The sequence below is a fragment of the Chiloscyllium punctatum genome, chromosome 10 (assembly GCF_047496795.1).
Source record: "Chiloscyllium punctatum isolate Juve2018m chromosome 10, sChiPun1.3, whole genome shotgun sequence".
Taxonomy (NCBI): domain Eukaryota; kingdom Metazoa; phylum Chordata; class Chondrichthyes; order Orectolobiformes; family Hemiscylliidae; genus Chiloscyllium; species Chiloscyllium punctatum.
The window spans coordinates 51,326,413-51,344,259 of NC_092748.1; the positions used below are offsets into that span (position 1 = coordinate 51,326,413).

Genomic DNA, 17,847 nt, shown 5'->3' on the forward strand with positions numbered 1-17,847 from the left:
CTGTGTGAAGTACTTGCCGCATGTATCCCCCTCACTCTCAGCGGAGCAGGTAACGGCTGTCTGGGTGGTGTTTTTTTAAGTCACGGTATAGTCCAGTTATTGTTTTTTTTAACGGCTAAAATTTAAAGTTTTTTTTAAGCGCCTAGCGGACCCGGAAGCTGGTGTCGCGCTAGCTTACCTGGGAAGGTTTTTTTCTTATAAAAGCGCACAGGCGAGGAACCCGAGGCACTACAGGGGTAGAGCCTCCCACCCGCCCTCCTCCTCTAACCTAATAATAAGACCCATTGTGACAAGCAGGTAAGTGCTGCATTTTGCTTGTTTGTTTCTTTAGATCTAGTTTTTAAAGTTTCTCTTTTAGAGGGATGGCAGTGAAGGCAGTGCAATGTTCCTCTTGCAACATGTATGAGGTGAGGGAAGCCATTAGCGTCCCTCCTGATTACACTTGCAAGAAGTGCACCCATCTCCAGTTCCTCCAAGACCGTGTTAGGGAACTGGAGCTGGAGTTGGATGAACTGCGGATCATTCGGGAGGCAGAGGTGGTCATAGATCAGAGCTTTAGGGAAGTAGTTACTCCGATAGTTATAGAGAGATGGGTGACAGTGAGGGGGAGTGGGAGGAAGCAGCCAGTGCAGGGACCCCCTGCGGTCATTCCCCTCAAGAACAAGTATACCGTTTTGGACACTTGTGGGGGGGATGACTTACCGGGGTAAGCAACGAGGTTCAGGCCTCTGGCACGGAGCCTATCCCCGTTGCTCAGAAGGGAAGGGTAGAGAAAGGTACATCGATAGTTATTGGGGACTCAATAGTGAGGGGCACAGATAGGCGGTTTTGCGGGGCCGACGGAGACTCACGATTGGTACGTTGCCTCCCAGGTGCAAGGGTACGTGATGTCTCTGATCGTGTTTTCTGGGTCCTCAAGGGGGAGGGGGAGCAGCCCCAGATCGTGGCACCAACGACATAGGTAGGAAGAGGGGTGAGGATGTTAGACAGGCTTTCAGGGAGCTAGGTTGGAAGCTCAGAGCTAGAACGAAAAGAGTCGTTGTCTCTGGTTTAGATTAGATTAGATTACTTAAAGTGTGGAAACAGGCCCTTCGGCCCAACAAGTCCACACCGCCCCGCCGAAGCGCATCCCACCCATACCCCTACGTCTACCCCTTACCTACACTACGGACAATTTAGCATGGCCAATTCACCTCACCTGCACATTTTTGGACTGTGGGAGGAAACCGGAGCAGCCGGAGGAAACCCACGCAGACACGGGGAGAATGTGCAAACTCCACACAGACAGTCGCCTGAGGCGGGAATTGAACCCGGCTCTCTGGCACTGTGAGGCAGCAGTGCTAACCACTGTGCCACCGTGCCGCCCACGTGATAGAGAGTCGAGGAATAGGGACAGAGAAGAGTTAAATGCGTGGCTACAGGGATGGTGCAGGAGGGAGGGATTCCGGTTTCTGGACAACTGGGGTTCTTTCTGGGGAAGGTGGGACCTCTATAAACAGGATGGTCTACACCTGAACCTGAGGGGCACCAGTATCCTTGGGGGGAGGTTTGCTAGTGCTCTTTGGGAGGGTTTAAACTAACGCTGCAGAGGCATGGGAACCTGGACTGTAGCTTTAGGGTGCAGGACTTTGAGTGTAGGGAGGTTAGGAACATGGCATCGATCTCGAAGGAGGGTGCCTGTAAACAGGAAGGTGGCTTGAAGTGTGTATACTTCAATGCCAGAAGTATAAGAAATAAGGTAGGTGAGCTTGCAGCATGGGTTGGTACCTGGGACTTCGATGTTGTGGCCATTACAGAGACGTGGGTAGAACAGGGACAGGAATGGCTGTTGCAGGTTCCAGGGTTTAAATGTTTTAGTAGGGTCAGAGATGGGGGTAAAAGAGGGGGAGGTGTGGCATTGCTTGTCAAGGATAGTATTACAGCAGTAGAAAGGGTGATGGAGGAAGACTTGCCATCTGAGGTAGTGTGGGCAGAGGTTAGAAATAGGAAAGGTGAGGTCACCCTGTTAGGAGTTTTCTACAGGCCTCCTAATAGTCCGAGAGAAGTAGAGGAAAGTATTGCGAGGATGATTCAGGAGAAAAGTGAAAGTAGCAGGGTGGTTGTTATGGGGGACTTTAACTTCCCAGATATTGACTGGGAAAGCTATAGCTCGAGTTCGTTAGATGGGTCGGTGTTTGTCCAATGTGTGCAGGAGGGTTTCCTGACACAATATGTAGACAGGCCAACAAGAGGTGAGGCTATACTGGATTTGTTTCTAGGTAATGAACCAGGCCAGGTGTTAGACTTGGAGTTAGGTGAGCACTTCGGGGGCAGTGACCACAACTCGGTGACTTTTACTCTAGTGATGGAGAGGGATAAGTGTGCACTGTAGGGCAACAGTTATAGCTGGGGGCAGGGAAATTATGATGCAGTGAGGCATGACTTAGGATGCGTGGATTGGAAAAACAAGCTTCAAGGGAAGAACACAAATGATATGTGGAGATTGTTCAAGGAACAGCTAATGGGTGTCCTTGATAAGTATGTGCCAGTCAGGCAGGGAGTAAAGGGTCTTGTGAGGGAGCCGTGGTTTAATAAGGAATTGGAATCCCTTGTGAAAGGGAAGAGGGCGGCCTATGTAAAGATGAGGTGTGAAGGTTCAGTTGGGGCGATTGAGAGTTATAAGGTAGCCAGGAAGGATCTAAAGAGAGAGCTAAGAGCAGCGAGAAGGGGACATGAAAAGTCCTTAGTTGGTAGGATTAGGGAAAACCCAAAGGCTTTCTATAGGTATGTCAGGAATAAAAGGATGACTAGGGTAGGTATCAGTCCAGTCAAGGATAGTAGTGGGAAGTTGTGTGTGGAGGCGGAGGAGATTGGTGAGACACTAAATCAATACTTTTCGTCAGTATTCACTCAGGAACAGGACACTGTTGCTGATGTGAATATTGAGTCACAAGTGATTAGAATGGATGGCCTTGAGGTACGTAGGGAAGAGGTCTGGGGAATACTGGAAAGGATGAAAATAGATAAGTCCTCTGGGCCTGATGGCATTTATCCTAGGATCCTCTGGGAAGCTAGGGAGGAGATCGCGGAGCCATTGGCCTTGATTTTTATGTCGTCGGTGTCTTCGGGAATAGTGCCAGAAGACTGGAGGATAGCGAATGTGGTCCCCTTGTTCAAGAAGGGGAGCAGGGATAGCCCGAGTAACTATAGGCCAGTGAGTCTCACTTCTGTTGTGGGCAAAGTCTTAGAGAGAATTGTAAGGGATAGGATTTATGAACATCTGGATAGGAATAATGTGATCAAGGATAGTCAGCATGGTTTTGTGAAGGGCAGGTCGTGCCTCACAAACCTTATTGAATTCTTTGAGAAGGTGACCAAGGAAGTGGACGAGGGTAAAGCAGTAAATGTGGTGTATATGGATTTTAGCAAGGCGTTCGATAAGGTATCCCATGGCAGGTAAAACTACGGAGGTATGGCATTGAGGGTGCATTAGAGGTTTGGATTAGGAATTGGCTGGCTGGAAGGAGACAGAGGGTAGTAGTTGATGGTATAGGTTCATCTTGGAGCGTAGTTACTAGCGGTGTCCCACAAGGATCTGTTTTGGGACCATTGCTGTTTGTCATTTTTATAAATGACCTGGAGGAGGGGCTTGAAGACTGGGTAAGCAAGTTTGCGGATGACACGAAAGTCGGTGGAGTTGTGGACAGCGAAGAAGGATGTGGCAGGTTACAGCGCGATATAGATAAGTTGCAGAGCTGGGCAGTAAGGTGGCAAATGGAATTCAATGTAGCTAAGTGTGAAGTCATTCACTTTGGTCGGAGTAACAAGAAGATGGATTACTGGGCTAATGGTAGACTACTTGGTAGTGTGGATGAGCAGAGGGATCTTGGTGTCCAGGTACACAGATCTTTGAAAGTTGCCACCCAGGTAAATAGTGCTGTGAAGAAGGCATATGGTGTACTGGGCTTTATTGGCAGAGGAATTGAGTTCCGGAGTCCTGAGGTCATGTTGCAGTTGTATAAGAGTCTGGTGCGGCCTCATCTGGAGTATTGTGTGCAGTTTTGGTCGCCATACTACAGGAAGGATGTGGAGGCATTGGAACGAGTGCAGAGGAGGTTTACCAGGATGTTGCCTGGCATAGTAGGAAGATCATATGAGGAAAGGCTGAGGCACCTGGGACTTTTCTCATTGGAGAAAAGAAGATTTAGGGGAGATTTGATAGAGGTGTACAAGATGATTAGGGGTTTAGATAGGGTTGACAGTGAGAACCTTTTTCCGCGTATGGAGTCAGCTGTTACTAGGGGACACAGCTTTAAATTAAGGGGTGGTAGGTATAGGACAGATGTTAGGGGTAGATTTTTTTTACTCAGCGGGTTGTGAGTTCATGGAATGCCCTGCCAGTAGCAGTGGTGGACTCTCCCTCTTTATGGTCATTTAAGCGGGCATTGGACAAGCATATGGAGGTTATCGGGCTAGTGTAGGTTAGGTAGGCTTCGGTCAGCGCAACATCGAGGGCTGAAGGGCCTGTACTGCGCTGTATTTTTCAATGTTCTAAACTTTCCATCTCTCGCCTTGAAAGCGTGACCTCTCATTATTGAATCCTTCACCCTGGGAAATTCTTGTCTCTATCCACCCTGTCTTTCCCCTTCATGATTTTGTAAACCTCAATCAGGCCCCCCCCACTCCTTTTTTCTAATGAAAACAAGCCTAACCTACTCAACCTCTCTTCATACCGAGCACCTTCTATACCAGGCAACATCCTCGTAAACCTTCTCTGCACCCTCTTCAAAGCGTCCACATCCTTTTGGTAACGTGGCGACCAGAACTATAGACGGTATTCTGAATGGGGCCTAACCAATGTCTTGTACAATTTTAACATGACTTGCCAGCTCTTATACTCAATACCCTGTCCAATGAAGGCAAGCATACTATATGCCTTCTTGACCACTCTACCCACCTGTGCAGCAACCTTCAGGGTACAATGGACCTGCACTCTCAGATCTCTCTGCCCATCAACTTTTCCCAAGGCTCTTCCTTTCATTGTATAATTGGATCTAGAATTAGAGCAAATTGCCTAAATGCATCACCCCACATTTGTCTGGATTGAAATCCATCTGCCACTTTTCCACCCAACTCTCCAGTCTATCTATATCCTCCTGTATTCTTTGACAGTCCCTTATGCTTTCTGCTACTCCACCAATCTTCGTGTCATCTGCAAACTTGCTGATCATACCAACAATGCCCTCTTCCAGATCATTTATGGATATCACAAACAACAGTGGCTCCAACACTGACCCCGATGGAACACAACTGGTCACCTTTCTCCATTTCGAGAAACTCCCTTCAACTACTACTCTCTGTCTCCTGTTGCTCAACCAGTTCTTTATCCATCTAGCAAGAACACCCTGCACACCATGTGATTCACTTTCTCCATTAGTCTACCATGGGGAACCTTATCAAATGCCTTACGAAAGTCCATGTATATGACATCAACAGCCCTTCGTTCATCTATCAACTTGGGCACTTTCTCAAAGATCTCTATTAAGTTGGTAAGGCATTATCTCCCCTGCACAAAACCATGTTGCCTATCATTGATAAGCCCATTCTTTTCGAAATATAAATAGATCCTATCCCTCAGTACCCTCTCCAACAACTTTCCCACCACTGTCTTCAGGCTCACTGGTCTGTAGTTACCCGGAACAACATGAGCAACCTTCCAGTCTTCCGGCACCTCACTTCGGTTAAGGATGTCACAAAGATATCTGTCAGGGCCCGTTCTGTTCTTGGCTGCCTTATGTACACTTTCTTTTTCCTCTTGGCTAGTCGTACAATTGCTTCTGTCATCGACGGTTCACGAATCTTGCCCTTCTTATCCTTTGCCTTCAATGGGACATGCCTATCTTGCACTATCATTAACCTATCTTTGAAAGCCTGCCACATATCAAATGTGGACTTCTCTTCAAATGGCTGTGTTCAATGCACATTTCCAAGCTCCTGCCTAATTTTGATATAATTGGCCTTGGCCCAGTTTAATACTCTTCCCTTAGGACCACTCTCATCTTTATCTACAAGTATTCTAAAACTTACAGAATTGTGGTCACTGTTCCCAAAAGATCCCCCAACGCAACTTCTACCTGTCCTGGCTCATTCCCCAATACCAGGTCCAATATGGCCCCTTCCCTAGTTGGACTATTGACCTACTGCTCTAGAAAACTCTCTTGGGCGCTTCTTACAAATTCTACCCCATCCAGACCTCTGACACTAAAGTGTATCCCAGTCAATGTTGGGAAATTAAAATCTCCCATCACCACTACCCTATTGACAATAGACAATAGGTGCAGGAGTAGGCCATTCTGCCCTTCGAGCCAGCACCACCATTCATTATGATCATGGCTGATCATCCTCAATCAGTATCCTGTTCCTGCCTTATCCCCATAACCCTTGATTCCACTATCCCTAAGAGCTCTATCCAACTCTTTCTTGAAAGTATCCAGAGACTTGTCCTCCACAGCCTTCTGGGGCAGAGCATTCCATACACCCACCACTCTCTGGGTGAAGAAGTTTCTCCTCAACTCTGTTCTAAGTGGCCTACCCCTTATTTTTAAACTGTGTTATCTGGTTCTGGACTCACCCATCAGTGAAAACATGCTTCCTGCCTCCAGAGTGTCCAATCCTTTAATAATCTTATACGTCTCAATCAAATCCCTTCTCAGTCTTCTAAACTCAAGGGTATACAAGCCCAGACACTCCAATCTTTCAGCACAAGATCGTCCCGTCATTCGGAGAATTGACCTCGTGAACCTACGCTGCACTCCCTCGATAGCCAGAATGTCTTTCCACAAATTTGGAGACCAAAACTGTGTACAATATTCCAGGTGCGGTCTCAACAGGGCCCTTTACAGCTGCAGAAGGACCTCTTTGCTTCTATACTCAATTCCTTTTGTTATGAAGGCCAGCATGCTATTAGCTTTCTTCACTGCCTGCTGTACCTGCATGCTTGCTTTCATTGACTGATGTACTAGAACACCTAGATCTTATTGTACTGCCCCTTTACCAACTTGACTCCATTTAGGTAGTAGTCTGCCTTCCTGTTCTTGCCACCAAAGTGGATAACCACACATTTATCCACATTAAACTACATCTGCCATGCATCCGTCCACTCACCTAGCCTGTCCAGGTCACCATGTATTCTCCTAACATCCTCCTCACATTTCACCCTGCCACCCAGCTTTGTGTCATCAGCAAATTTGCTAATGTTACTTTTAATACCTTCATCTATATCATTAATGTACACTGTAAAAAGCTGCGGTCCCAGCACTGATCCCTGCGGCACACCATTGGTCACTGCTTGCCATTCTAAAAGGGAGCCGTTTATCACTATTTTGTTTCCTGTCAGCCAACCAATTTTCAATCCATGTCAGTATTTTGCCCCTAATACCATGTGCCATAATTTTGCTCACTAACCTCCTATGTGGAACATATCAAAGGCTTTCTGAAAGTCCAGGTATACTACATCCACTGGGTCTCCCTTGTCCATCTTCAGAGTTACATCCTCAAAAAATTCCAGAAGATTAGTCAAGCATGATTTCCCCTTCATAAATCTATGCTGACTCTGACCTATCCTGTTACTGCTATCCAGATGTATTGTAATTTCGTCCTTTATAATTGACTCCAGTATTTCTCCCACCACTGAGGTCAGACTATAACTGGTCTATAATTCTCTGTTTTCTCTCTCCCTCCTTTCTTAAAAGTGGGACAACATTAGCCACCCTCCAATCCTCAGGAACTGATCCTGAATCTATAGAACATTGGAAAATGATCACCAATGCATCCACGATTTCTAGAGCCACCTCCTTCAGTGCCCTGGGATGCAGACCATCAGGTCCCAGGGACTTATCAGCCTTCAGACCGAGCAGTCTCTTCAATACCATTTCCTGCCGAATATAAATTCCCTTCAGTTCAGGTCTTTCAGCCACTATTACATCTGGGAGATTGCTCGTGTCTTCCCTCTACATCTTTCCATAATCTGTTTACCTATTTGTTCTTCCACCTCATGCTCACTGTTGGAAGGCCTGAAATATAGCCAAACAATGTAACTGTACTGTTTTTATTTCACAGCTCCACCCATAATGCCTCACTTCCGAAGACCTCCATAGCGTCCTCCTTTAGCACAGCTGTGATATCATCCCTGACCAGCAATGCAACTCCACCCCCCTTTTACTCCCCTCCTTGTCCTGTCTGAAGCGTCTATATCCTGGAACATTTAGTTGCCAATCATCATGCCCTTCCTTCAACCAAGTCTCTGTGATTGCAATAACGTCATACTCCCAGGCACCAATCCAAGCCCTAAGTTCATCTGTCTTACACACTATACTCCTTGCATTAAAGTAGATGCATTTCAGGCCACCAGTTCTTTTGCATTCATCTGCTCTCTGCCTAGTCTTTCCTTTATTAATGCTATCTTCATGATTTTTACAGTCACCAGTCTCCACCTCGCTGCCTACTTGTTTTATCTTCTGATTTCCAGTCCCGTGCCACATTTTAAAACCTCCCCAACGCCAGGAGCAAAAACTCCCCCAAGGACATTGGTTCCGGTCTGGTTTAGGTGTAGACCGTCCATTTTGTAATAGTCCCACCTTCCCCAGAACCGGTCCCAATGTCCAACAAATCTGAACCCCTCCCTCCTACACCACCCCTCAAGCCACGTGTTCATCCTGCCTATTTTTTTCATTTCTACGCTAGCTAGCACGTGGCAATGGTAGTAGTCCCAAGATCACTACCTTTGAGGTCCTCCTCTTTAACTTCTCTCCTAGCTCCCTGAATTCTTCTTTCAGGACCTCATCTCATTTTCTACTTATATCATTGGTGCCTGTATGCACTAAGACAACTGGCTCTTCACCTTCCCCTTTTAGAATGCTCTGCTGCTGATCAGTGACATCCCTGACCCGAGCACCTGGGAGGCAACATGCCATCCGGGAGTCCTGTTTTCGGCCACAGAACCGCCTATCTACTCCCCTCACAATAGAATTCCCTATGACTATGGCTCTGAGTCTTTTCCCCGCCCTTCTGAACAGCAGTGCCCGCCACGGTGCCATGATCTTGACAACTGCCCTCTCCTGGTGAGCCATCTACCCCAACAGTATCCAAAATGGTATACCTGCTTTGGAGGGAGATGACTGCAGGGGGCACCTGCACTGCCTTCCTACTCTTTTTCTGTGTTTTGATCACCCATTCATTGTCTCACACAGCAATTCTAACTTGCGGTGTGACCAGTTCATGAACGAGCTATCCACGACCTCCTCAGCATCGCGGATGTTCCACAGTGAGTCCATCTGCAGCTCTAGAGCCATCATGCGGACAAACCAGAGATGCAGCTGGACACACTTCTTGCAAGTGTAAGAGTCAGGAACGTCAGACACATTCCTGAGCTCCCACATCAAGCAAAAGGCACATGCTTCAGGTCTGAGTTTCCCTGCCATTGTAAGCTTAACTTTATATGAACTAACTAAAACCAAACGAGGCGCTTAAATATATGAAAAGGAAAGATAAAGAAAAAAATAAAAACTCTACCTTACAGAGTCTTTTTCTTCTGGTTAGAGGAGGGGGGCAGGAGGGAGATACTACACTTATAGTATCTTTGGTTTAGCCACTGCCCAAATATAAATTAAGCCCTTACCTTCCCGGCAGCCCTCGCTTAACCTCACCTTCTCTCCTCACCACTCTGTCAAAATGGAGGTACGACTCCCAAGGTGGGAGGGCATAATCTCAAGGGGTTATCCACTTAACTCGGATGAGGTGGAATTTCTTCTGAGGGTAATGAATCTATGGAATTCCTTAGCAGAAAAAGCTGGAGAAACTGGGTTGTTATGTACATTCAAGGCTGAGATGGATGTGGTTTTAATCAGGAATGGAGTTGAGGATTATAGGGAACAGATAGGAAAATGCAGATGAGGATAATACAATCAACCACAATCTCATTGAATGGTGGAGCAAACTTGGTGGGCCGAATGGCGTACTTCTTTTGTGCCCTCTGGTCCTGTGATATTTAAAAGCAGAATTTTATGGACCCCTGCTGGTCAATTGCAGGTTTTGTTGGGCATAAAATTCACTGGGTGAATTTCCTGTCGTTTTGGTTTCTGAATGTAGGTTTGCTCACTGAGCTGGAAGGTTCATTTCCAGGCGTTTCGTTACCCTACTAGGTAACCTCTTCAGTGGGCCTCAGGTGAAGCAATGCTGAAAATTCCTGCTTTGTATTTATATATCTGGGTTTCTTTGGTTTGGTGATGTTATTTCCTGTGGTGAAGTTACTTCCTGTTCCTTTTCTCAGGGGTGGTAGATGGGGTCTAACTTGATATAGTTTCAAGTCAGAATGGTATGCAGCTTGGAGGGGAACTTGCAGGTATCTGTGTTCTGACAGTATCTGCTGCTTATGCCCTTTTAGGTGGTGTAGGTCACAGGTTGGTAGCTGCATTTTAGCAGCATTGCTGAACTATTGCAGAATATCTTGCAGATGGTCCACACCGTTGTCATTATGCATCAGTGGTGAAGGGAATGCATGTTGATGATAGTGGATGTGCTGTTACTTAAGTGAGCTACTTTGTCTTCGATGGTGTCAAGCCTCTTGGCAATTATTGGAACTGCATTCATCTAGGCAGGAGGAGTGAGATGGAATATTCTCCAGGCTTCTGCTTTGTAGATGGTGGATGGGCTCAGGAGGTGAGTTACCATAGTATTCTCAACTTTTGACCTGCTCTTGTAATCACAGAATGTATATGACTGATCAAGTTCTGTTTCTAATCAATTGTAAACTTCAGAATAATACGAGTGGTAGATTTATTGATACAAAATGAGTATTTTGCATCAGTATTTACTGTGGAAAAGGATACGGAAGATATAGACTGTAGGGAAATAGATGGTGACACCTTGCAAAATGTCCAGATTACAGAGGAGGAAGTGCTGGATGTTTTGAAAAGGGTAAAGGTGGATAAATCCCCAGGACCTGATCAGGTGTACCCGGGAACTCTGTGGGAAGCTAGAGAAGTGATTGCTGGGCCTCTTGCTGAGATATTTGTATCATCGATAGTCACAGGTGAGGTGCCGGAAGACTGGAAGTTGGCAAACGTGCCAATGTTTAAGAAGGGCGGTAAGGACAAGCCAGGGAACTATAGACCGGTGAGCCTGACCACGGTGGTGGGCAAGTTGTTGGAGGGAATCCTGAGGGACAGGATGTACATGTATTTGGAAAGGCAAGAACTGATTAGGGATGGTCAACATGACTTTGTGCGTGGGAAATCATGTCTCACAAACTTGGTTGAGTTTTTTGAAGAAGTAACAAAGAGGATTGATGAGGGCAGAGCAGTAGATGTGATCTATATGGACTTCAGTAAGGCGTTCGACAAGGTTCCCCATGGGAGACTGATTAGCAAGGTTAGATCTCATGGAAAACAGGGAGAACTAGCCATTTGGATACAGAACTGGCTCAAAGGTAGAAGACAGAGGGTGGTGGTGGAGGGTTGTTTTTCAGACTGGAGGCCGGTGACCAGTGCAATGCCACAATGATCGGTGCTGGGTCCTCTACTTTTTGTCATTTACATCAATGATTTGGATGCGAGCATAAGAGGTACAATTAGTAAGTTTGCAGATGATTCAAATATTGGAGGTGTCGTGGATAGCGAGAGGGTTACCTCAGATTACAACAGGATCTGGACCAGATGGGCCAATAGGCTGAGAAGTGGTAGATGGAGTTTAATTCATATAAATGTTAGGTGTTGCATTTTGGGAAAGCAAATCTTAGCAGGATTTATACACTTAATGGTAACGTCCTGGGGAGTGTTGCTGAACAAAGAGACCTTGGAGTGCAGGTTCATAGCTCCTTGAAAGTGGAGTCACAGGTAGATAAGATAGTGAAGGCAGCGTTTGGTATGCTTTCGTTTATTGGGCAGATTATTGAGTACAGGAGTCAGGAGGTCATGTTGTGGCTGTACAGGACGTTGGTTAGACCACTGTTGGAATATTGCATGCAATTCTGGTCTCCTTCCTATTGGAAAGATGTTGAGTATCGTGAAAGGGTTCAGAAAAGATTCACAAGGATGTTGCCGGGGTTGGAGGATTTGAGCTATAGAGAGAGGCTGAACAGGCTGGGGCTGTTTTCCCTGGAGTGTCGGAGGCTGAGGGGTGACCTTTACAGAGGTTTACAAAATTATGAGGGGCATGGATAGGATAAATAGGCAGAGTCTTTTCCTTGGGGTCGGGGAGTCCAGGACTAGAGGGCATAGGTTTAGGGTGAGAGGGGAAAGATATAAAAGAGACCTAAGGGGCAACTTTTTCACGCAGAGGGTGGTACGTGCATGGAATGAGCTGCCAGAGGAAGTGGTGGAGGCTGGTACAATTGCAACATTTAAGAGGCATTTAGATGGGTATATGAATAGGAAGCGTTTGGAGGGAAATGGGCCGGGTGCTGGCAGGTAGGACTGGATTGGATTGGGATATCTGGTCGGAATGGATGGGTTGGACCGAAGAGTCTATTTCCATGCTGTACATCTCTATGACTCTATATCATTGAATGTCGAGGAGTGATAGTTAGATTCTCTCATTGGAGACAATCATTGACTGGTACTTGTGTGGTACAGTGACTTGTCACTTATCAACCTTATCTGGACACTTCACTTATCAATTAGTGGTGCTGGAAGAGCACAGCAGTTCAGTTAGCATCCAAGGAGCAGCAGAATCGACGTTTCGGGCAAAAGGCCTTCATCAGGAGTAAAGGCAGAGAGCCTGAAGCGTGGAGAGATAAGCTAGAGGGGGGTGGGGGTGGGGAGAAAGTAGCACAGAGTACAATAGGTGAGTGGGGAAGGGGGTGAAGTTGTCCTACCTTTTCCACCTATCCACTCCACCCTCTCCTCCCTGACCTATCACCTTCATCCCCTCCCCCACTCACCTATTGTACTCTGTGCTACTTTCTTCCCCCCCCCCCCACCCCCACACCAAGCTTATCTCTCCAAGTTTCAGGCTCTCTGCCTTTATTCCTGATGAAGGGCTTTTGTCCGAAACATCGATTTTGCTGCTCCTTGGATGCTGCCTGAACTGCTGTGCTCTTCCAGCACCACTAATCTAGAATCTGGTTTCCCAGCATCTGCAGTCATTGTTTTTACCTCTTTTTACTTCACTTATCAAGATGGTTCATGTGTCGTATGAACGTCCTGAGGAAGTGGTGGGTGTGGTACAATTACAGCGTTTAAAAGACATTTGGATTGGTACATGGAAAGGAAAGGTTTTGAAGGATATGGGCCAGGAGCAGGCAGGTGGGACTAGTTTACCTTGGGATTATGTTCGGCGTGGAACAGTTGGACCAAATGATCTGTTTCCATGCTGTATGACTCAATGTCTCTGTGCTTGAAATGCCATAGCTTACTAGGTTGTGGGCCAAGTGGTGGAACATGTGATTAGAATAGATAGATGGTTGATAACCAGCCCAGACATGATGGTTTAAAAAGCCCTTTTCTGTGCTGTGTAAACTGTAACCCAAGCCTGCAGTTGCCCGGGTCCTGGTACCGATGAACCTTTTTCTATCTGAAGTACAGCAGAGATGCTGAACGTCATGCAATTATCATTGAGCATCGATACATCTGACCTTATGCTGGAAAGAAGGTCAGTGATTAAGCAATTGAAGATGGTTGGACCTACTTTGAGGAATTCCTGCAGTGATGGCCTCGGGCTGACATGCTGGACCTCTAACAAACATTGCCACCTTCCTTTGTGCAGTGTGACTGTCCAGTAGAAGCTTTTACCCTGATTCCCATTGACTCAAGTTTTGCTGAGGCCTTTTGATGCCACATGTGGTTACATGCACCTTTTTGATTCCCAAGGCAGTCACTCACTGATTCTCAGCATTTTTTTGTCCACTTTTGGACCAAGGCTACAATGAGGTCAGGAGCCAAGTACCCTTGGTGGAATCTAAATTAAACGTCAGCAGATTATTCCTTTTGTATGTTCAACCTGATGGATCCCTTCCATCCCTCTGCTGACAATGGAGAGTAGGCTGATTGGCTGGTGGTTTGACCCTTTTGGATTTTTCCTGCTTTTTGTGCCTCAGACCAATTTTCCATGTAAACATTTGCATACCTGAGTATTATTTCTAATGAGTCTGACCAGCCAGTGGGACAGGATATGCCTAGGTTTGGGAAATGGTAGTGCCTGAGACGTTGTATGCAAGTTATGATTCTGAGAGTATGAGTGTGACAGGCTGATGCTTAACTAGTCTTTGGGATAACTGTCTCAATTTTGGCACAAGCCCACAAATTAGGAAGGAACACATCACACTGTCGACATGACTGTGTTTACACTTGTTTCAGATGCCTCGGTCAGTGCCATGTCGACCGAGTTCCCAAATTGAACCAGTAACAGCTGCCTGTATTTGGCCGAAATCCCTCCAAATCTTTCCTATTCGTGTACTTATCCAAGTGTCTTTTAAACATTGCAACTGTACCTGCATCCACCACTTCCTTAGGCAGTTCATTTCATATATGAACCACTCTCTGTGCAAAAATGTTGTCCATCTTTTTTCAATCTTTCTCTTCTCACCTTAAAACATGCCCCCTAGTTTTGAACTCCCCCACCTTGGGGCCAAGGTCACCTTATCTATGCCCTTCATGATCTTATAAATCGCTATAAGATCGCCCCTCAACCCCCTATGCTCCAATGAAACAAATACCAGCCTATTCACTTCTTTTTAAACTCAAACCCTCCTTTCCTGGCAACATCCTGGTAAACCTTTACTGAACCCTCTCCAGTTTGATAACATCCTTCCATTAACAGGGTGACCAGAACTGCACACAGTACTCCAGAAGAGTCTCACCAATGTCTTGTACAACTTCAATATGATGTCCCAACTCAATATTGAAAGGTCTGAGCAATGAAGGCAAGCATGCTAAATATCTTCTTAACTACCCTGTGATGCAAACTTCAAAGAATTAAATACCTGAACCCCTAGGACTCTTTGTTCTACAACACTACCAAGAGCCCTACCATTAGTTGTATAAGTCCTGCCCTTGTTTGTTGTATCACAATGCAATACCTTGCATTAATCCAAGCTAAGCTCCATCTGCCACTCTTCAGCCCATTGACACAGTTGATAAGGATCTCTTTCTAATCTCAAATAACCTTCTTCACTTGTCAGCTATACAGGACCATTAATTTTGGTGTCATCTGCATACTTGCTAACCATGCCTCCTGTATTCTCATCCAAATTATTTATATAAATGACAATCAAATGTGAACCCAGTACCAATCTCTGTGCAATCCTGCTGGTCACAGGCCTCCAGTCCAAAAACAACCCTCTACGACCACCTTCTGTCCCCCGCTGTAAAGTTTTGTATCCAATTGGCAAGCTCGCAGTAATGTTTATGTGAAGCACCCTGGAACATTTCATTACACTAAAGGCACTAAGTTGATTACACATTGATAGACTATGCTACCATGTGCTGATTGAAAATATTTCTGTTTGTTCTGGTGGAGAATTTGTTTATAATTTGATAAAATGGGATAAATTTAGAGCAACTCCATTCCCAGTGGAAGTATTTCTATAAAGGGAGATACTAATCTTCAAGGTAAAGTGATAAGTTTGGAAACAAAAAGAGAATACGTGTGGACATGAATATCAGCTCAGCTGTGATTCTACTGAATGGTGGTGCAGGCTCACTCCAGTTCCTGTTTCTTGTGGTCTTATGCTTTCCAGCACTTGACTTATAGCGACTATGTCATTTCAAGAGCTTATCCAGTACTTTTAAAGGTTGTGAGGTTTCCTGGTTTTCCAGATTCCCACCAGACCAGGCAGTGCATTCCAGATTCCCACCATGCTCTGGTGAAAAAAGCTTTTCTTAAACCCCATCTAAACCTGCCTTTCACCTTAAAATTGTGACCCCCTTTGATATTAAGCCTTCACCTAAGAGGGACACCTGCTTTCTGTCCTCTGCTGCTAATAATCTTATATTCCTTGGACGCTATCAGCCTTCTTTGTGCCAAAGAAAACAGCCTGAGCTTATCCAGCCTCTCTTCATAGTTAAACTGCTCCATCCTGGCAATATCTTGGCGAATCTTCTCTGTACCTACTCCAGTAGAGTTGGTGACCAGAACCGCATACAACCGCATACTGCACCCTTAACTCATCTAATTACCTATAATACTTCCAAAACTTTTTGTTGCATTGTTATAATATGTTTTTTGATTGATTTACAATCGTAATTTGCTGACAAAACTTATTTCCTTTTTTAGGTGGCAAAGACAGAAGAAGTGGCCTTATCCTGACAATCCCATTATGTTCAGAGCAAACAAACATGGATGAGCTAAGTGTCACTTTGGATTACTTGCTCAGCATTCCAAGGTGATTTTTCTTTCATATATTCTAGCTGTGTTTAAAAGAAAATGCTATTATGTTTGTACAAACTTTTATTTAATCTACATATTTGTGTCACTAATTGCAAATAAGTTTGCTTTGTCAGGTGAGCGTGGAGATTATTTTGTGATCAGTCACATGTCTCGTGAAATGCATTTTTTAAGTTATTGCAAGTTTCACAGTATGATCACTGAAATGAATTGAACTGTGGGGATTTTCTCGTGATAAATGGTTTGCTTGTGTTTAATCAAGGGCTGATGATGATAAGTGTTATTCAGCAGAGAACCAATATTTTATCCTTATTCATCCTGTTAACCTTTCTTGCATATTTGTCAATGGTTCATGGGTTTTTGCTATTGAAATTTAAAACTAAATTGAAAGCAGACTTTTGAATTCTTTGTTACAAAGAAACCTCAACTTTTACATCAAATATAGTTCTGTGTTTATGTCCAGAGATGCACACAATTGGCAACTAAAGCAAATGTGTGGCATAAAATATTGTGGAAAATCGTGTGTTAATGAAAGAAATATGCAATTATCCTGATCCCAAATTTCTTTCATCATTAGCCCCTGTCTGTTGACCTCTCATCTCGCTTCATGTTAGAATTGTGTCTCCAAGCTATAAGGCTATGAATTTGTTGTAATTAAGCTGGTCAGAACTTTTTTTTTATGAACCTATTTTTCTAATCAACCTGTTCAGAAATGTTGTTATACCCCTCTGGATCAGGTAGAACTTGAACCCAGGCCTTTCTGATCCAGGGGCAGACTGCAGATGAGTAATGTAGCTATCATCTTCCAAGACGGCTGGTGCTTCAAATAACTGGAAGGGAATCCAGCTTTGGTACAACTGGCAAATATCACTTTGATACAACAGTGCTGCCAACTGGTCAAGCTTACCCAATGTGGCATGCATCCTGTGAATCCCCGTATGTAGTTCTTGTGTGCACTTGAAGTGTTGCATACAGTTGTCCATGAAGGAAGCCACATGCACACAATGGAGGAATTTGTGGACTTGAGCCTTGAGTTATGATCGCACACGTGTTGGCTAGATTCTTGACTGAGCATTCTATCAGGAAAGCTTAACATGTGGAAGCGTATCTGCTGTTGCTCGTCAAAAAGCAGAACCTCATGTGAACCTTTTTAACTGTGCCCAGCTCTGCAGAATTGTATGCATCCGTCTGGGGACTTACCTACATTTCAAAAGAAGATAGCTGAGGAGATTGTAGAGCCATTGATGGATACAATGTGGGAAAATGTGAGGCTGTGAACTTTGGTAGGAAGAATAGAGGTTGAAACTGTTTTTAAACAGGAAATCTGAAGCACAAAAGGGACGTGGGAGACCTAGTTCACAAGTTTCTTAAGGTTCAGTTGGCAATTAAGAAAGCAAATGCAAAGTTACCATTCAATTCTAGAGGGCTAAAATACAAAAGCAAAAAATTATTATTAAGGCTGTATAAGGCTTCGAACATTGTGAGCAG

The 17,847-nt window shown here is 45.0% G+C and overlaps 1 protein-coding gene across 5 annotated transcripts in view; it reads left to right on the top strand.

Moving 5' to 3' along the window:
* The window catches only part of sestd1 (SEC14 and spectrin domains 1), a 139,525-nt gene that overhangs the window by 29,961 nt on the left and 91,717 nt on the right, over window positions 1-17,847 (top strand). For all 5 annotated transcript variants that reach the window (XM_072579112.1, XM_072579108.1, XM_072579110.1 and 2 more), the window contains one exon: window positions 16,249-16,357. In XM_072579112.1, the coding sequence (XP_072435213.1) occupies window positions 16,249-16,357 (109 nt within the window). The remainder of the gene's footprint in view (window positions 1-16,248; window positions 16,358-17,847) is intronic.